General features: G+C 41.7%; 1 protein-coding gene across 7 annotated transcripts in view; it reads left to right on the top strand.

Moving 5' to 3' along the window:
* The window catches only part of RBM20 (RNA binding motif protein 20), a 108603-nt gene extending 88302 nt beyond the window's left edge, over positions 1-20301 (top strand). For 3 of the 7 annotated variants that reach the window (XM_054072340.1, XM_054072345.1, XM_054072344.1), the window contains exons 7-14: positions 746-877; positions 2693-2772; positions 3570-4257; positions 6001-6099; positions 7550-8219; positions 10828-10947; positions 11707-11828; positions 15992-20301. In XM_054072340.1, coding sequence (XP_053928315.1) covers positions 746-877; positions 2693-2772; positions 3570-4257; positions 6001-6099; positions 7550-8219; positions 10828-10947; positions 11707-11828; positions 15992-16102 — 2022 coding nt within the window. In that variant the 3' untranslated portion in view covers positions 16103-20301. The remainder of the gene's footprint in view (positions 1-745; positions 878-2692; positions 2773-3569; positions 4258-6000; positions 6100-7549; positions 8220-10827; positions 10948-11706; positions 11829-15991) is intronic. The other 4 variants (XM_054072342.1, XM_054072346.1, XM_054072341.1 and 1 more) reach the window with 3 other exon arrangements.
* The last annotated feature ends 366 nt before the right edge of the window (positions 20302-20667 follow it).

The raw sequence follows: 20667 nt of genomic DNA, 5'->3' as shown, positions 1-20667 counted from the left end.
TTCAGGGTAGCTTAAGTCTAGTTTAAGTAGCTTAAGTCTGCCAGTGGTGGTAGGCTGGGAAGACTAGAAAATCTCTTACGTTCCTGGTGCAGACAGTAGAGATGGAATAGAATCCACACCAGCAGGTGATGTTTGAAACTGTAATGTTTCAAATGCAGTCATTACACAGCTGTGAGTATATTCCTTGACCAGTTAAACTGCAGTCACATCAAATGCAAATTTCATGTAAATAAAAGTCCTAGTTAACATCATTCAGATTTCTTTAAGTTCTTCTTTGGCTTTGTCCTGACTGCTTATGCTCTGATGTTCTACTTTTATCTGGATCCCTTACAATTCTGCAAGATACAGCTGACAGTCTCGGGAGCAGTGCATGCTGCAGCATTGCAGTTTTGCATCCTGTCAGCAGCTCACCATGGTGTGGAAGCACCAGCGAGGAAGCGAGGGAAAGGTGATGTTTTCATGTATTGAAAAAGATTAGATTCCGGTCATTTAGTTCTTAATTGGACTGGCTTCTAAAGTTGCATATTGACTTTAATAGCTGGGTTGAAACCATTGTTTGCTGTTAAAAGAAGGCTGAGAAACGGACTGAGTGTTACTATTTCAGCTTCAGGGCTGGAAAGCTGAAAGTTCTGTAGTATCATTTTGCCTAAGAATCCAAATGAAAATTATTGTGCTGCCTTTTCTCTCTCATACTTTGTATTTTTAATTATGTAGTAGATTTTAAAGCTCTTCCCGTTTATGCCAGGCTTTTCTGGAAATGGCTTACAGTGAAGCAGCACAAGCCATGGTGCAGTACTACAAAGAAAAACCAGCTATGATAAATGATGACAAGTTACTTATTAGGATGTCTAAAAGATACAAGGAATTGCAGCTGAAGGTAAGACAGTAATTCCTGATCACATTTCCTAAGTTTCCACAGCACGTCCTGGAGAATATATCTAAAAATCTTTGCTGATTACTAATTTCTAATTAACACTTCGATATTATGGAAAAAAGAAATTAGGAAGATAAATTAATTCATGTATATTAACAGTCTTTTATAATTAGCTGCTTGCTTTTGTTCTAAATTTTAACTCTGGGAAGAGATCCCTTTTTTGCCTGGTACTCTCATACAATTATTTCAAACCTCTGTTCCGAGTGGGTTCCTCACATTGCTTATTTTAACAAGGGTCTAAAACACAGTCATGTGTAAGATGCAACATGTCAGCAAAAATAAGATGATCCTATCCTTTTAGTCGGGCATTAAGCCTGAAGCAATGCTCTTCACTGCCAGCACGCTTGAGCCATGGCACAATCTCTATACCAAGCAGTGATGGCAGGGCTAAACATCACACTGATTTCTTTTTCTTTCTTTCTTGTGAATGACCAAAACTAAAAAGCAAGATCTCTTTTTTTTCCAGGAAGTCAGAACAGAGCAATAGTCTTTGGACTTTTCTTGAAGTGTGTGACACTTTTGGTGTGAACACCTGAGTGATGTCCAAAAATCAGTGTTCTTGTGAGCATGTTTATGGAAGCTTAGGTACCGCCATGTGTAATGATAAGAGAGTTTTTCTTTTCATGGAGGCTCAGACTGGAACTGGCAATGAAGAGCTGAAAAGCTTCATGTTATATTATCTAACATGTTAGATAATATTAGATAATAGCACAAAGTTATTGTAGAAAATAACTCTCTAATGTTCCAAGTTAAGAGGTTAAGGAGCCTTTTATGAGCCTTGAGGAGAAACAAGTAATGCATATGGTTTGGTTTGACCCTTGGAAAAGTCTTTCTCTCCTGTTCGCGTATAATAGTTTAAAGAAATGTAAAGGAATTGCCAAAAGTCCATAATCTGGGGCAATCTTAGTGTGGTACAGTGAGGGGGTTCAGAGGAAGGTGATGGAGACTGCATCAGAGGCAGAAGAGAATGTGAGAGTTTGCCTGGATTTCAGGAAGATGTTCAGTCTTTCCAATGGCAGTTTTCAGTTCATGGAACTATTTTTCTCTGCACAGGCAAAAGCCCTTTCTCTCTGCTAAACAACGAGCAACATGGAAGGGGGAATACACATGACCTATTTACGGCTACAAACTGCTCTGAGTTCCTGTGTGATTATGTTGCTCAGGAGTTGCTCCAAGTTTGACAAACTGCATGAACTCCAGCCTGGAGTAGTGCATCTTTTGTAAATTATCTTGAATCTCAAATAATCAGCACTTCCTGTACACATCTTTATTGCACTGAAGCTCTTGCGTCTAAACATTGTCTTTTAGAACTATATTCCAGAATGAGCTAAACTCTGAGATGGAGAGAAGGCAGTTCATTCGTAGAAGGTCAGAGACAGGCTGCTTTGCATATTTAATTTGATATTGGAAAAATTGTCTCATTTGTTTCCTTTTCCATCCAATTCCTAGAAAATACTGTGTAGTGTATGTCTAACAGGGAAGAACAAGTTAGTTTTCAAAGGCTGTAACTGCAGCCAAGTATGAGGAGACAGTGCTACAACGCAGTGGAGCAAATTTTCCATTTGTATCATTTTACTGCTTTGATCTGCTGTTGAGATACCAGCTGCAGAAAAAAACGTAACCACAACACTGAAAGGAAGTATTTCTCAGTAGTAGTATAATTGAATAATGCATGGCTGCTGTTTCTTGAAGGACAAATCACCTGTATTACCTTGGAGAATAGTGCAGCATGCTAAACAGTGTCTTTTTGTTATTTAGAAACCAGGTAAGAACGTGGCTGCTATTATCCAGGACATCCACTCGCAGAGGGAGAGGGACCTGCTGCGTGAAGTGGACAGGTAAAGTTTCTCCATGATTTGGAACTGGGATCTGCATAAGCCTGTAAACCTGCAGGTAGAAAAAGCATTATCTGTGTCCTCTCTTGTATCTCATTTGTTTTCCTAATTTGGATTTCACTTCGAATCACTGTAATAATATAAATGGGTACAATAATAGGCACAGGGCCTATTTAATGAGATCAGATTGAAACTGTGCATGTCAGGAAAATAAATGAACTCTTTCCTACTGATGATAATGACTCAGAAAATATGCCTGGCACGTGAAGAACACACAAATGAAGCTGTTCTCTCACCTTAAGTGGAAAACACAAAGGCTGGGGGTGCTGCAAGACCTAGCTGGAAGGAGCTGGTTCATATCAAAATGTGTTTGGGTGTATTTCTCATCTGCCCGACTCCTGGAACTTCCAGCAAAAATGGAGAGGGAGCACAATTCCAAGACATCTCTTTAAAAAACATAACCTTTGTCACTTTTGTCTTGGAAATACCTTAGATGCGCGAGTGGTAAGGGTATAGATATCGGGGTCATTGTAAAGGTATTAACATATTGTAAGCTTTTAATGCCAAACTCCCGTGAGATGCCTTTAGGAAGGAATGAACATATTCTTGACAGATCTGTGGGGATTTAGTTAAGCTTCGTGGATACGACACTGCCTTTTCTCCTGTTCATGGTGTTTACAGCTGTGCGTGTCTGTGAAAGGCCTGGGGTCTCAGGTTCGCAGTCTCCTTGTGTTTCCAGCATACAAGAACTTTGTAGGCACAGCGGGTCAGCCAGTTACAGCTGCTTTTTCTCTTTGCAGCAGGTATGGCACGGAGAGGCCCCGCTCTCGCAGCCCCATAAGCCGCTCCCTGTCACCACGATCCCACACTCCCAGCTTTACTTCCTGCAGTTCACCCCACAGCCCAATGGGGACCAGCAGGACTGACTGGGGAAATGGGAGAGAGTGGGATCAGTCCCCTTATTCTCGACGGGAAGAGGAAAGGGACAACAGAGAATGGCGAGAGAACGGGGATGAGAAGAGGGACAGGACTGACATGTGGGTACACGAGAGGAAACACTATTCCCGACAGCTAGACAAGTTTGATTTGGATGAACGGATTGAAGGAGGCAGAGGGCACAGAGAAAAATATTTAAGGAGTGGTTCCCCTGGCTCCCTTCACCCTTTATCTGGCTATAAGGGCCGAGAAGATGACTACTACCGAAAAACATCCAAGTCAAAATCTGACAAGTTTCAGAGGCAGCTGCAGGATTTACCTGGAAGATCTAAGAGAAAGGAAGAGGTGAAGTTAAGGGAACGCAGGCATTCTTACAGTGAGGATGCTGCCAGGGAGGAGGCGGCTGAACAGAAGCACAGCAAAGCATCCGAGGGCTCCAGGCAAAAACAAGGTGATAAGAATAAGTTGAAGAAAGCTGAAAAGGACCAAGAGGAAGATGCTGCTGCTGAAAACGAAAGTGATGGGAAGGAAACCAAACCTCCTGAGGATGAGGTAAATAGAGATCTCAAACTCTGTATGTAAGAAGGCGGTAAATGCTGAAGTAATATATTTTCTGAAATATTTTAGATCAGTTATTGTGGGTGTGATGCTGGTGACATGCAATGTTTTGCCATGATAAAATCAGGGAATATAGTCCTAGAAGAGATCTTGGGAAGTCATCTTGTCCGTGGACATTGTCTTATAGTGCCAAGCACTATAAGAACCTCTGGGTAATCAGCGAGGGGAAGAGAACATACAATTCACAACACAACCAAGCGACAATCTGGCACTTGCCTGCAGGTTGTGTGCACAGGGAGAGTTGCCCCACTGCTCTCTTAAGTCTTTGCAGAATACCCCATAGCTGCTCTCTCCACATCCATCACCTCCTTCCACTGCCTATGATGTGGATTGAGTTATCTTGGGAACTAAGTTGTATTTTACAGGGATGCATAATATTTGTATGACAATACAAGTAACTGGTTGTTATACTAGTAAAATGGGAATGAACTTTTAGTGAGGAACATCTTTTTGGCCAACTCAGCAGTGCAATTGGTTCCTATTAGTCATGTGTCCCTACCCTCAGCTGTTGCAGGGATAATTCGCACCTCTCCCTTCAAGACCCTCCAGATCAGCTCACCTGTAAAATTGTGGGATCTCTGGAGAGTTGGTAAAATGGCAGCATCTGTGGGTTTGAAGCTTCACTGGGGAAAAGTGTGTGTGGGTAACAGATGAAGATGTCTCATTTGCCCAGTCCCAGGACAGCCCTCAGTCCCTGCTGGGGATACATTGCCACCATTCACCCCAGGAACGCTGGCACAGAGGCTGCAAAGCTGCTTTGCTAACTAGGGGTCCATCTCTAGCTTGTGACTTTGCGCTGCCAGAGCCATCTTCAGTTGGTTTTAGTTGGCCTTGTGTTCATTCTTCCCATGTTGGGGTAAGGTTGGCGGAAATCTGTAGATCTTGTAGCTCAGCTGGTCTCTGTGACAGGCAGCAGCACTACCTCATGCTGTAGATACGTGTGTCCGTGCCACCTTTTGTCATCTTTCTCCTTTGCCTGGTATTTCACTGTGATGGATGGTTCCTTGAGAGGAGATATCAGAGAGAAATGTCAGACAGCATCCTAAATCACCAGTGCTGCACACTTGTCTGCATGTTTTTCAAGTTATAGAAGTTGCTTTGCTAAAGGTACACCTCTCTGGGGACTGATGCTAACAATTTCTTTTAAAAGGAAGAAATAGGCTTGAATGTCTTGAACTCACACTTCTTCTTTGCCCCTTTTTCGGCAAGTGCCAGGTAGTACTGTGGTTTCATTCTTCCAAACTGTGCAAGCGGTTGCATTCTCAACTGAAACTACATCAATAAACAAAAACAGTTGAGGTCTTTTGCAGAGTTTTAACACTGCTGCTCTCCTTACCATGTCTGAGCCAACATAACAGATGTGGGTAGAGAACAGAGGAGTGGAGGCTGGAAATTTTAATGAATTCACATTCTCCCCCACCTGTCTTCCAGCCAATTCCATGATATAAATTACATCTTTCTCATTTTGTTTAAATGTCTTTCTTTTAATTCTTATTTGTGCAGTTTTGCTAATGGAATCCAATTCTTGGGTCTTTTCCCACAGCCCAGTTGACTTGCATAAACTTTAGAAATAAAGAATGTGACCTTGTGGTGACTTTGCTTCCCTGAACCCAGAATAGAAACATAATAGAGCACTACTGTGTGTTGCTATATGTGTATATGTTGTGTTTATTTTAGCTTGGAAAAGAGGAACAAGTTCCAGAGGAGAACTCGCCTTCAGCCAATCAACAAGGAAAAGAATCTGGAGAGATTCTGGAAAACACAAGAAAAGAGAAGGTTGGTGACACGTTGTTGGTGCAGCTTCTATGACAAAATCGATGAAAACTCAGGTTTGGTAGCACATTCTCCCAAATGAAATATTAAATCCCTATGGGAAGGCTTGTAAAGCGGTTGTAGAAGGGGGCTGGCTAAATTAACTTGCCTTATCTTGACCTCTTTAAGGGATAGCCTTTCCTGAAGTCTCCAGAACTCTTTTTTTAGTTGCTCTTTGCCCATGTACATTGCGTCACATGCATAGCCCTTGGCACTGGTAACTGTAAGTAACGTATGCCCAAATGAACCATTTGACTTTGTGAGCCCTGCCCAAAAATAGGCGATGTGGTCAGTTGGTGGAGAAGGAGAAACCTAACGATGAAAACTTCTCAGAACATTGGCCTTAGATGGACTGTGGGTAGTAGCCTTTTCTGATTGTTTCTGGGTTTAATTAAATAATGCCTTTACAGCTCCCCTACTGCAGCATCGCAGTCAGAGACAGCAATGTCCTTGGAATTCTTCCAGCTTCATATCTGTAGGGTCATGGGTTGATGGTCAGATATGGAAGCTATTGATATCTGTTGCTGTAGAAAACTGATCTCCTGGCAAGAACAGTGTCAACTCCCAGAGTTTTCATGCTGTTTTAGGATTCTAGGAGGGGAAGTCTGGGAATGGCCAAACAGGAGAATACAGATTATTAATAGATTATGTGTACACGATGAGTCTGGGAGTTGAAATCTGATCTGCAAGTGTGTCTTAAAGGTAATATATATCTTATAATTGTAATACTGCTGAAGTCCAATGTTAATGTCTGAGTCCCGTAAGCCTGCAACTGCAGGTATTTCAGATTATGGACATTGGAGTAGAACTGTAAAACTGATCTAGGCCAATTTCAACCAATACAGTCCCTTGTCAGAGGACTCTTGCTGGTGTGAGAAAATGACTATAGAAGGTAGCCACATTTTCTCAGTCATTCTTGGAATTTAAAGGGCCTCGTCCAGCAAAATGAAAGCCAGAGTGGCTAGTCTGGGATTCAATATATTCCCATTGTGCTGCCAGTTTCTCGCCACCCTTGGATGGAAGTAGAGGAAGGGGAGAGGGTAATTTCCTTGGGGATCACATAGTAAAGTCAGTTGCATAATAAAGTGTAATGGGTTGTGACTTGTTCCACTGCTTACAGAAAAGTAAGGAACAGGAGACTGGAGAGACTATAGTCCCAGAGACTGGAGAGCCTGTAGTCCCTAAGGCAATTAGGGGATCTGCACAAAGTGAAGCGTATATGATAATTAAAAAGGGATTTCTTGTCCTTATGCATAAGGTTCAAAACAGCAAGGCATATCATTCTTTCAAGCTAAAATATATGAGGCGTTAAGCATGGCCATATCAAACTTCTTCCTGGTTACTGGTGTTCAAAGCCTATTTTTTAACAGTGGTGATCTATAATCACTGATCTTTTTTTACATCTTTGTGACAGGACCGAGACTGGGAGAGTGAAAGTGAGATAGAAGGTGAGACCTGGTATCCTGCTAACATGGAGGAATTAGTGACAGTAGATGAAGTGGGAGAAGATGATTTAATTATGGAGCCGGATATAACTGAGCTTGAAGAAATAGTACCAGTTGATCAAAAAAATAAAACTGCTTCAGAAATGTGTCCGTGTATCTCAACTGTGATAGAACTGAAAAACGATCACAGTCACTTAACCAGGAGTGAAGACAAATTTGCCCATAAAGCGCTAGAAACAAACTTCAGATCAGCAAAGGGCAGCGTAGCTTCTAGCGGCTGTCAGGATGATGATGAGGACGATGAGAATGATGATGCTGTAACTGAAGCGTCAAGCCTAAATCTGGACACTGAGCAGAAGCCAGGGGAATTGCAAGAAGACCAATCTGCTAAGGACTCTGATCCCCAGCAGAAGGAAGGAAAAATTGATAAGAGCTCTGACACTCATTTAGAGCCTGAAGATCACCATATACCTTCTGTTCATCTGAAAGAAGAGACTCTCCAGCTCCCAGATACATTTATAGATGATTACAAACAGATGGAATCACAAGGAGCTGAGAGCAGAAAAGATATGGAAGCGCTTGTTAAAAACGCTAGTGAAGAAACGCGGCACGGAAGCCAAGAGTGTCCAGAGGCCAAGGGTAACTACTAGTTTTTTTCTTTTCAGCCCACAGAGAGCCTTGCATGTTTTCTCTGACAGTAGACTGAAATTTATTGCTAACAAGAATAAGTGTTGCTAATAGCATCAAGACTTGTCCTTGGAGCGGCTCCGTAAAAGAACCCCAGTGCCTTTTGCCAAGCTAAACCATTAGAGGCTCTTAGCTGAATAGTGTAAAGGAAATATGATAAGCAGCTTGCAAGCTTTCTGAAAGACATAAGCTTCTATAATTGTCATGTCAAGGTTCACATGAGTTTAGCTGAGCTCTTTCAGTGCCCTGCTAAATTTATTTTGAATTGTCAATGAAATGAGTGACAGTCTCTGAAGGTCAACAGAAAGGTATCTGTAATGTCTGGCTGGCTCCTGGACAAGGTGGGTATTCTTACACACTGTACTGAAGCATTAGTAACATGGAAACCATCTGTAGATTGTTACTTCTCAGTCCCCATTCGCACAAATACGTGCCTTTTGTCAGAACTTGATTTATCATCTCCTCTTATCTACCTCATGATGCCTTTAATATAAGTGATAGGACGTGCTGTGAGATGATGCCGATAAATGTAGTCACAGCTGCCTATTAGTACTTTACCTATCAGGAAAAAAGGGATCTTGAGTGTCTGAAAGTGAGTTCAGTTCCTTGTCATACTTTCAAATGAAAGTATTCACTCATAATTTGAGTGAATGGGCTGCGTATAATGAGGTGAAGTAGAGAACAACATAGACCGTGTTGGCCAGGAATGCCCTTTTTTTTTTTTATTGCTTCTGGAGCGTGCGTGATGGAGAAGTAGTTGTGAACAGAAGTTGCTAGAAGATTTTTGAGGGTGCAATTTTCCACCAGCAAATGCTGGAACACTCATTGTGAATTTCTGATTTTGAACTAACTTCTTCCTCTAGGGCAGATTTGAAACTCATTCAGTTTTCAATACTTACCTGTTTGGCCTGAAGAAATCTTGCTAGGCTTTCACATTTGGAGATAACACTTCCGTGCAAACTCCCTGGAACTGGGAATGGCAAGGTTGGCTCCCTTGGGCTGCCCACTTCACAGGCAGCCAGCTGACGAAAGAGCTGGGTGTCCCAAGCGCATAGTTACTTTGGTGTTTTCGCCATCTCAACTTCCAGCTTGCCAGCAGGGAGCCTGGAAGCTCCAGGGGAACTTGTGCTTCCCAGGTTTCTGACATGGTCTTGATATCTGGGATCTGCTGTCCAAGGCTTAAGGCTCTCTGCAAATGCAGCTGCCAGATCAGAAGCCCAGAAATCAACTTAAGTGGGACTTAAGTTGTCAAAAGGTCCTGGGCATCTTAAGAAGACCTAACTGAAGCTTGTGGGTTTTCCAGGGATCTCTGCTGCATATTTAGAAACCCTAGAACTACAATTAACTTGAAAGCCAACCAGTCAGGATTTTGTATTATTTTCTCTTAAATCATACAATAGTTGTGTTTAAAACAATGAAGAAAAATTCCTTCTCGTAGCCAGAAATTGCAGATCTTTGAACTACAAATTTGAAAGGCAGGAAGGGTTTGGTTTGAGCAAAAATATATTTGTTTTATGAGAAAATATGTCCCTTATCTCGGTGAAATTTGCAATGCAATAGAAATTTTGTCCTGGTAAGGGAGCTAGTACTTTGATGTAAGAACTGAAGAATAGGAATCAGACTGGTTTATCTGCAGTTCTGTTGCTCTACAATAACAAATTTCACTTCTTTTAAATAAAAGCAATTCATATGTCAGGAAGGGAGAGCATCTGTTCTTTCGACTCGCTTTATCTGTCTCAGCAAATCAATCCACCGTTTTCTGCTCTATGAATCTCCTGCCTGTGTCCATTAGTGCTGGTCAGCAGGGACCAACCATCCCATCCCTACAGGCCAGGACCCAAAATCTTAATCTTTATGCCCCATTCCTGGAGGTGTTCAAGGCCAGGTTGGATGGGCCTTGGGCAGCCTGATCCAGTGGGAGGTGTCCCTGCCTATTGCAGGGGCGTTGGAACTGGATGATCTTTAAGGTCCCTTCCAACCCAAAACATTCTATGATCTTCAAGTGCCGAAGAGGCGTAAAGCAGAAACTATACCTTGGAGAGATCAAGGTGGGAGAAGAGTGGCTCCGGGGAGAAGGTGACAGTGAGGCTGCAGGGGTCCTACCAAAGGAACATTTGCTCTGCTCACACAGCTCCTTAGGCACTTTGGGTTTTGCTCTCAGGAGGTCCTGATGCCCCTGGCTTTCTCAGCAGCTGCTGCGTTAGCCCAGCTCCATCACTGGTCATGCTGTACCATATGTGGCTACGGAGCCGCAGTCATAGAATTGTATTCGGACTATTCTTGAGCCATGTATGATGCTATAAATGTATTTAGAGATTAAAATATGAAAAGCAAAAACGTAATGTGAAATTAGAAATAGAAAACTGGTCTACTGGGAGAAACAAGGGTGACCACACAGTGTAGAACAGTTGATGGAGTTGCATTGAGCAGGCCTCTGATTTGAATGGAAAAGATTTGACTTCATTTATAGATCCACCCAGAAAGTGTTCCCGAGAAGCTTACAGCTGTCTCTTTAAACTAATAAACTGCTTTCATTCAATACATTTATTCATTTGTTAAGCAAATTCTAGGTACCTGGAAATGAGATCTCTGGAATACCCAGAGGTAGAGGCTAAAAGAAGACACTCTCCGCCAGGCTGGGAACAAGAGGACGTCTTCACTGAGCTCAGCATTCCCCTGGGTATGTTCAGACCGCCCTGGGCCTGCGGTGCCGCCCACTGCAATACCTAGAGTTTACAACAAGATGTCACTTTAATGCTACTTGCTATATTTATTTTTCAGAACAGATGTAAGGAGAGTGAAGGAACAGGGTATAGGACAGAGGAGTAGTTGTTGAAAGAAACGGGCTTACAATTACAGGTCATTGCTAATTTCATTCCAGATAAATGGCAAAAGATAGCTGTTAATGCCGCTGATGGGATGAAATGAGTTCCTTTGCACTATATATGAGATATATATGAAAAATACTTAGTAATCTAAAAGTCTTTAACATAAAAGTATTGCTTATACTTGCAGCATAAGCAAAAGTTTTGGGTTCAGTGTGTAAACACTGATCATGACTAAAATACCTGGAAGAAGTACATTCTAAAAAGCAATCTCTGTAACATAATAATGAATTTACTGCTCCTCAGTACTAATGCTATTCTAGCTCTTGAGGTTACACAGTGAGGTTTACAGTCAACATTATGCACAAGAAGGTACGTTTTCAAATATGTATAATACCTAAGAGAGAAGTGGAAGGTGTATTTGCAGTGCCCAGGATTTCAAACTGCAGCTCAGTATAGCAAAATTAGGGAAACTGGAGAAATGAATCCAGGATTCAGCCTTCACATCTATATCATTTAACTAAATGACAACTTTTTTTCTTTCAAAACAAGTTTCTTGCAGGGGGGGAAGGGCTTCAATTGACATTTTAACGTAATTCAGAATTTCTCCTTAGGTGTGGAATTTGTGGTGCCTAGAACTGGGTTTTACTGCAAGCTCTGTGGACTCTTCTACACAAATGAAGAGACAGCAAAGACAAATCACTGCAGAAGTACAGTTCACTACAAAAATCTTCAGGTAAGAACACACTTGAAGCTAGGTAACATCCACCTCATGGGCTGGGTTGTGATAGATAAATAAATGATGCTACAAAAAGTTAGGATTTATTTCATAGACAGAATTCAAATGAAGAGAAATTCAGATAAGCAAAACTTTTCAGTAGTTCCAGATGTATGGGAGTGAGCCCAGCAGCAGCCTTTCTTATTTCTTAATTTCAGGAGCAATAAACTTGCCAATTGTTTAATAATGTTGCCAGACTTTTTGCATGGGCATGAATTTCTGCAGCGTGTTTCAGCACGCAGTACTTTGTGGCGCACGGGCTCTCTGAGACATTTCCTGCGACCTGCTGAAATCACCTCCCTGTGCTATGGAGCAGCACGGTGGTTCTGCCATGCAGAACGCTACTGCTGAGTAATTTTTGTAAAGACATGCAGAAGCATGTAATTACTTGTATGGTTTCCATGAGAATATACCATAAGCATATCAGCACTTGATAACAGCACACAGAGACTGTGAGTGCTTGCAGTTCAATCAGAAGACCCTACCTTTATCTCTTTTGAGATGCACAGTTGATAATATCTATGATGACAGTGTGAGCCCTTTGCTGAGGACTCCTCAGAGGAGGTAGCCTTGCCTCTAATCTCCTTTAGTCTCTGTGCAGGGTGTGTACACTGCAGAAGACACTTCTGTTGGCATCTGCAGACTCTTAGCAAAAGTCATGAAAGAGCAAAGCAAAGCTGTTCCTTCTTTCTCTTTACTTTCCCCCTGCCCACAGTAAGTGCTAGACCTGTGCTTCTCTTCAAGTAATAGCTCTATTTCCCTAGCTGGCTATTAGTCCTTGCTAGCGACGCTCAGAGCCAAATCATTTCTCTGAGAGAGTTTCCTTCTTGACTTTCCTGAAGTTCCATAGCTGTAATCATATAAAGACCTCTGGGTTTCAAAGACTGCGCGTGCAGAGCTGCGATGCTTGCTAATAATGGATCCTCCAAGTGTGAGCTTGAAAAACAGGTGCCCAGTTTGCATGCCTTTTTTTGCTTCATACAAAAAAATCCAGAGGGATTCGCTCCGTGCAGGCTGTGTCTCTTACGTGAGCCTGTCCGAAAGAAATTCATGCTTGAAGCAAAGATTGCAGCTCCAGCTTCTGCCCCTGGTGACTGGTTCCACGGGAAGGAAAGGGATTTTTTTCATTTTCTAAGTTATTTTGTTGAAGTCATAGGAAAAAATGTCCAATTAAAACTGAGTCAGTGAAAAAAAAACTATTTTTCTCCCTGTTAAGACATTTCCCATGAGCTCTGTGATAGATATCTAACCCTGACTTGAGATAAAAGAACAACGACCACAAAAGCTGTTAAAATTAAACCTGTCAAATATGGTAATGAAAACAGACTGTTCTGTGGAGCCGTTATCTATTATCTTACTAAGTAGAGGAAGTAAGTAACTTTTTTCCTCCAACTGAAGTGAAAACTCAGCAAATTTTAACTAATTGTTCTGTGTTACTAGAACCCCTTTAGTTGCAGTAATGCTTTTTTATGCACTCTGCAAGAAATGTCGGTTTTCTCCTATGGTGGTGCAATTGTATGAGTGTACCCAACATAAGAGCTGTGGACTCTTGATGTTTATTGTGTGTGAAGCTGTGGGACTGCTGCTGCAGACTGTCTTTCTATTGTCTTGCCACATCACAAATACCATTGTCCAATGACAACAACATTGTCCCAAATGCTCTCATGGCTATGAGTCTTTTATAGTTTATTTGCTACTTGTTGTCTTTCATGCTTGGAGCCACATCCAAAATATAAGTTCAGTGTTGGGATTTGAATGGAAAACGAAATAGTTTGTTTTCCAAAAGCCTTGCTTAGATGATGAAAATTTTGGCTTGAAGTAAAATAGTCAACTTCGTCTTTATATGGTCCCCCTTGAAGAACAGCAATTGCTGAAAAAAACATCAACTGTTTCTTTGTCAGCCTTGCTTACTTTCTGTAATTTTCCTTTCTCTTCAGTTTAATAAATGATTTGCCTGAGTGGTATGTATATTTACAGATCCACTGCATTTTCCATGTCCAAAAAAAATCGTATCATTTGGCCTTCCCTCCCACCTCTACCACAAAAAGCTGTCAGATTCATCTGTTGTAAGCTGCCTTGGCAACGCAGCGCAGCATTTTATTCTGTTTACTACTGGCTGGCTTTATGCAGTATTCATGAACACTTGAAATGAAAAAATATTTTTTCCTTGACTGTCATTTTGTTATAAATTAATCTGAATGTCTGGTCGGAGAATTTCAAAAGTGGTGTTTGTGGTACTCATGATAGCTGACAACGTCAGGTAAAGGTAGTGGTTAAGCCTCAGTCTTACTTTGGTGGGTAATCATTAGAAACAAAAATGCACAGGTTATCTGATCCAATGACAAGCGTTAGTGATTTATTAGAGTTCACAGTGTATGGATCACTTCTCCCAGTCTTTATGGACCCTATATCTCTGTACAGTACTGTAACATTTACTCTGGCTTTCTGCCACAGGGAATTTTGTACCCAGAGATCAGGACTGAGTGTTATGTTACAAAGCCAAATCTCTGTATTCAGAGTAAGAAGGGTGCAGTCGTCATTTCATCACAGATATGCCCATTCATTACCATTACTGAATCCGCCCCTCTTACATCCAAAGCATGTATTTATGTGAGACAATCTGGCAGTCCTAAAACAGCTCTTAAGTGTTTTACATCCATTTCTCATTTCACCTCTTCCCCATGGATGCCAAAGAGTCAACTGTACCCTGGGAGAATCCTGCAAGTAGATAAAATTTTGCAGTGGTGTGAGATGTTTTTTTTCAAAACAAATCAGAATGAATAATCATCTAAAAAAGAGAGTTTTATGATCGTAATAACATGCAGGTCAGTTATTCTTGCATGCGGTGTATGTATAAGTCATTAATAAGAACATTTCTACATGATTATGTGAGGATTTCCCACATTTCTCTCTACATTAGCAGCTGCTGAAGGAGCTTCTTTCCATCTGTTTCTAGGTCTGTTGACCTTCAATAAATTGAGCATCATTTTCAGACCCATACCAGTTCATCGTCCATTTCGTACGCAGCTCCACCAACCAAGAGCATTGCCAGAAGGCTGAAAGCCTCAGTCTCCATGTCTGTATTTTTAAATCACACTGAGTACTTAAAGTGCCAAAAGGCTTTCTTTTAGAGAAACACAATAAATGTAAATACTCTACCAGGATTTAGCCATACTTCTAAAGTGTGTTAATTATTACTGAGTTAGATTATCCCCTTAAAACAAATATTCATGTGCAGATGGTGTATCTCTGAACTGGACATGGTGAAAATGTGATATAAATGTTTTTCAGGCTGGACATCAGGAAAAAATTTTTCACGGAAAGGGTCATTGGTCACTGGCAGAGGCTGCCCAGGGAGGTGGTTGGGTCACCTTCCCTGGGGCTGTTTAAAGGACGGGTGGATGAGGTGCTGAGGGGCATGGTTTAGGGATTGTTAGGAATGGTTGGACTCGATGATCCAGTGGGTCCTTTCCAACCTAGTGATTTTATGATTCTATGATTCTTCAAATTGTGGCTCCGAAACTGCATCCATTTTCTGACACACCAGCTCATACCAGTATAATGCATTTGGAATCATAGAATAGTTTGGGTTGGAAGGGACCTTAAAGATCATCCAGTTCCAAACACTTGTGATGGGCAGGGACACCTCCCACTAGATCAGCTGCCCAAGCCCCATCCAACCTGGCCTTGAACCCCTCCAGGGATGGGGCAGCCATGAATTCCTTGGGCAGCCTGTGCCAGTGCCTCACTGCTCTCATTGTGAACTCACTCGGTGGAGCTAGTTCCTGCCCTACAGCATATGGCAGTAGAGAGTTTGCAAGGCGAAAATGTGAGGACAGTTACATGGACTGGTGGGGCATCATGGACCTTTGGGTTCTGTGACCAGTTCCCCTTGTAGCACAGAGTACATCACTGAACTTCTGAGGCTGTCCATGCATTAAGGTAGTTTGCCTCACACAGCTGTATTTCCTGGCTTGGATTTCAACCAAAATGGGCCTTCTATGTATTTTCTTCCTTTTTGAGATACTGGGAGAGTGTGAGAGCTCTGAAAAGGCATAAGGCATCCCATGTTGAATATTTTCAGGTTTGGTAATGATGTTTTTTATTTTATGTGACTGCAGAAATATCTCTCCCAGCTTGCAGAAGAGAGCCTGAAAATGAAGGAAGAAGGCAGCCATCTGCCTCAGGATGACACTGGCATTGTTCCTCACTTTGCAAAGAAAAAACTGTGATGCGGATGAACTGGAAGAGCTATAATGAGTGAATGCTGATACTTTATTTTTTTTAATTTCTATGATATAACTGTCCATTTGCACTGTACAGAGGAGGGGAAATAAAGCGCATGTTCCATGCATCTATGCCCAGAGTGCCATGAAAAACCAAAATGCCTGAAACTGTTTCCCACGGTGAAGCAATGCTGGCATATCTGTAAGAAGTGGAGCAATACTTTCTCACACTCTGCCTGCTGGGAGTGGTTTCCTAGATTGAATCAGAATTCTCAGGGATTCTTCAAGTTTTAATTCTGATGTAACACATCAGGTCAGGCAGAGTATTTAGAAGCACTCAGCATCCTCCAGTGGACACTGGAAGGAAAGGAGATGTGACTATAAATAGGCTTTAATGTTGCTTGAAATATCTTCAGCCATTTCACTCGTTGCCCCAGTGAGAAGTAGGATTTGTTTAGGACATCTAAAGCTATTGTGCTAAAACTAGTCAGTAGATGGCATAATATAAACCCCATCAGCATCCACCTCCATGTGTCCTAGAGCTTGGTGAAATGATAAAATGCTTCTGTTGTTAAGCACTGACTGTACACTGACTGCGTTGTATGAATGCAGAGGGAGCCACAGTCTGTCCCAGGGACCTCATAGCCTTAACGCAGCACAGCGAGAGCGATTTGAATACACGTGCTGACAGGTAACCTGCTCTGGTTTTCAGCATTTTCTGTAGTGTGGTCAGGATGTTCTCCAGGTACCGTTGTGTTTGAAACTCTTGTTTTTGATAATTCTAAAGGGTGCCAACTTCGAGTCTTACCGACTTGAAACTCTCACGAGAGGCTTTTTTTAAAGTGCCACATGTTTGGACCATGTCTCTTAGACATTTTATCCAAGATCCTTGCTTTTGGGGTCTTTTTGTTTCCTTTCAAGCTTGCTTTTCTTTGGCTTGGCAACATTGAATTTTCCTGGTTTTCATGGAAAGATGCCAGGCTTTTAATATTGTTTTTCTATTTAATTTCCCTGAATTTTTTTAAGGTGAATACAACAACTGATGGCTCACAGAGTGCTGCACCGAGAACACAGGATGCACCAGCAGCTCTGGCATTATTATGAGCTATTGTTTCTGCACAGTTGTTGCTTAGTATTTTGCAAAGTCGCTTTGAAATGCACTGTGCAAGGTTCTGGTTCATTTCAATAGGGCTTTGTGTAGTAAAGTGAATACGTATGCAAACCACTGCCAGAATTTATCCCAGAGTTATGCTTTTATAAAATGCCCCACGCAATCTAGACAGATGGGGATTTGCAGACACATTTCCATTCTTTGTCTGACTCTTAATTTTCATCCCAGTATATTCTGTAAAAATTGCTGGTGCTGGATGTCCTGTTTAGATGCTGTACACAGGAAATAGTTTCCCAGAATGTTCCAGCCATCCCTAAGAATGACATGGATGTCACATAATATCGCAAAGTGGCTAAATTGCCCAAGCGGCTTCTGCGAAAGTATTTGTTCCATTGTGTCTTGTGCCAGCAGCCGTGCTCATTCTCTGGAGCACCCTGTAGCCAGGCAGTGTGTCTCAGAGGTGCCTGGTGGTGTGGCCTGAAGCCCTGTTCCATTTCATGGCCTGTGCTTTCCACTAGTTTTTACCAGAGGTGGGTTCAGATTTCATATTTGGAATTCCTGCTTCTCGTAAGTTGAGGGATTCTTTGCATCTCAGATTTAGGCATGGCCTAAAAGACATTCCCCAAAAGACAAGGGGAAATTAAAAACATTACAGCCTAAATCCTCCCTTGTCCAGACTTAAAGTATCTTAAGGCTTGGGTCCATCTGTCATTTAAAACAACCTTTTTGTTGTTGTTGTTTTTCCCTATGGAAACAAAAATATTGCAAACCAGGTATTTTTCCTTCAAGGACTGTTTGTTTTTCACATTGCAGTGAAATTTGAGCACATGGCTGTTATGAGAAGAGCTTGTATTGCAAGCTCTAAGATGATGAAAATGGCAGTAAAGATTGTGCAACTGTCTTCTAAAGCACAGTTCTCAAGCTGGTCATGTATCATCTGAATATGAAGTTCCCTTCATGCCCTTCAGCACAATCTGAGCTGAGGGAAGGAAATCACTACAAATGCAAGCATCAAATCTTTGAAGCTAACCCTGCTATCAAACCGGGGCTCTCATCGGCCTAATGGGAGCTTGTTAGACCATGTGGTTAAGCTTAATTGGATGTGAGACATAGCTGACTGTATATCAAAGTCATAAGCCTCCAGCAACTTTATCCCCAGGTAACCTCAAATGAGAAAAGTATCACTGTTATTATTCTTTATTTGTATTGCAGTAGAAGCTACAGGTCCACTGCCTTTATTATAGGCACGTCACAAATCCACAACAAAGACTTTCCCAGGCCAAAGAGCTTTAAATCAGACTTTCTGAAAACAGGCAACAGGTGGATACAGGCAGGGAAGGCAGTAGGTAACCATGAGATTTTGACTGGCAGCAAAGGAATAATTAAAATGGGTGTTTACCCAGGGGCTTATTTTTGGATTTACGGGACATGATTCAAACTACTTTCCCCCTCCTCTGGTTCTGAACCAGGTTCACTCCCATTATTCACAGCTTGCATATTTAACCTCCTTTGTTTTCTTGGCCAGCTGCACACAAAATTCCTTCTTAAGAGAGTGGGCCCTGGTATCCTTCAGTACCTGATCGCTTAAATCTCAGTCTCCACCCAGGGCTCCAAAAGCTGGAGTTTGAGGCTCACCAAGAACTCTCCTGGTTCTGGATACTTGGTTGGGGTATCAGGCCCTTGCTTGCCACTGAGGAAGAAGGAGACTCCAGATGGCATCTCTGCCCGGTGCAGTTCTGGAGGTAGATGACTTGGGTGAGTGATGCAGGTGCAGTGCCCAGCCCCCCCAGACGTGATCAGCCCCAGACATTTGTAGAGGTGGTTTGGACTTCCCTGTCCCTTTGGGCTCTGTCCTGTCACAACAGCAGTCTACAAAATCCTGGGTACAGCCAAACGGGCAATTCCCGTTCTGAGAAGGTCCTTTTACCCCTAAAATTCCACAACTGAAAGCAGTTAAAAGCAATCCCGAATCTCAACTAGCTCCTAAAAATCCCTTTTCAGCCTGACGCACTTTGAGAACTCAGAGGTAATCTCCTTCCCTCTCCAAGAGGCCATCATGCAATACTGACAGGCACTCAACTCCTCAACTTCTCTCTACTACCTATTCTGCTGAGGAAGAAGGCCACTGTAGGGAGCCGCTTACCTTTCTCAGCTTGTGTAAAAATGTGTTGTTTCTTTTGGTTTATTATATTTAAAATCTTTACTTTTTTTTTAGTTGGCATAATTCATGATCACTATAATCCACGCTGTTTATTAATACATATATAAATATTTATATATATAGCACAAAGCAGGCTCAGGTCTAGCCAAACAAATATTGATATTTAAAAAGGAGCTTCCTTAATATATACAAACCATTTCAACACACCTCAACCAAAGATTGCACTTTTTGAATAAGGACTATGTTTTTCATCTTTGTGAAATCTGTATCGATCTCAAATAGTCTTTAATGTCTATCTGCAACTTACTTTCTTTGAAGTAAAAAAAAAAATAAAAAGAATGAAACATTTGCCCCATAAGATTAGACAAAGTTTCATATTGGCTCTAACACTAAATTAGTGTTAGGCTGGTTATATTCAGGGTTTTTCTATTCTCTAAGGATTAAGGCTGTGATTTGTTGAATTCTACTTGAACTGGACCAGATGTACTATTTATTGAGCTTATATGATCTTGTTAATTTAAGTTTTGGCTTGTAAACAGTTGGAATTTGTTAGTACTTGTTTAATTCTGTAGGAACTGTCACCAATATTAGCTGATCTGTGTAACTGATTGCTAAGTGTTTCAATTTGCGTTTCTTAAAAAGAAAGATTTTAATAAAGAGAACTGTAAAGCATATTCATTAGTGGGCAATCATCCCAGTAACAACATGCTTCTAGATTCCCAGGGGATCTATTAAAATCCAAAATGAATAAAAGCTAGTTTGAGGCTTAAGAAGAAAGCAGGAGGTCAAAATGTTTGCTTTTAAATATAATTTATAGAAGTTGTGATTCTTACCAGGTAGCTCCTGCTGTACAGATCGCAAGTGATTGCTGTCGTCTGGTGATGAAGTCGAAGTGAACACATCGCAGCATTTCACTCTGTAATTATTACTAATCGTTATTACCCTCTCCTATCCCTCTAGATATGTCCTTACTTCCTTTTTTTTCTTTATTTCCAAATGAACTGGGCAAGCTGTTTGTCCCCACTGGCTGTTCTCTGTCTCCATCCAGGTTGTCTTCTCATCCTTCTAAAAGCACCAATATAAAATCGTCCCCAGCCAAGCACCTTTTCCACCTCATGTCAACCTAAGTCCCTCTCTTTGCCTGTGAACCCTGTTTCCCTTGTGCTCCCTCTCTGCCTTCGATGATTTTTCTTCTTTTTGGCAGACCACCCTCCCCAGTGCTCTCCCAGTTCCACACAGACCTTTCCTGCTCCCCATCCTTCTCCCTGGCTCACCTCCATCACGGGCAACCAGAGCTCC

Source organism: Cuculus canorus, chromosome 7 (genome assembly GCF_017976375.1).
Source record: "Cuculus canorus isolate bCucCan1 chromosome 7, bCucCan1.pri, whole genome shotgun sequence".
In the NCBI taxonomy this organism is placed as follows: domain Eukaryota; kingdom Metazoa; phylum Chordata; class Aves; order Cuculiformes; family Cuculidae; genus Cuculus; species Cuculus canorus.
The sequence above is the reverse complement of the archived record's forward strand: the minus strand, read 5'-3'. Positions and strand labels throughout refer to the sequence as shown.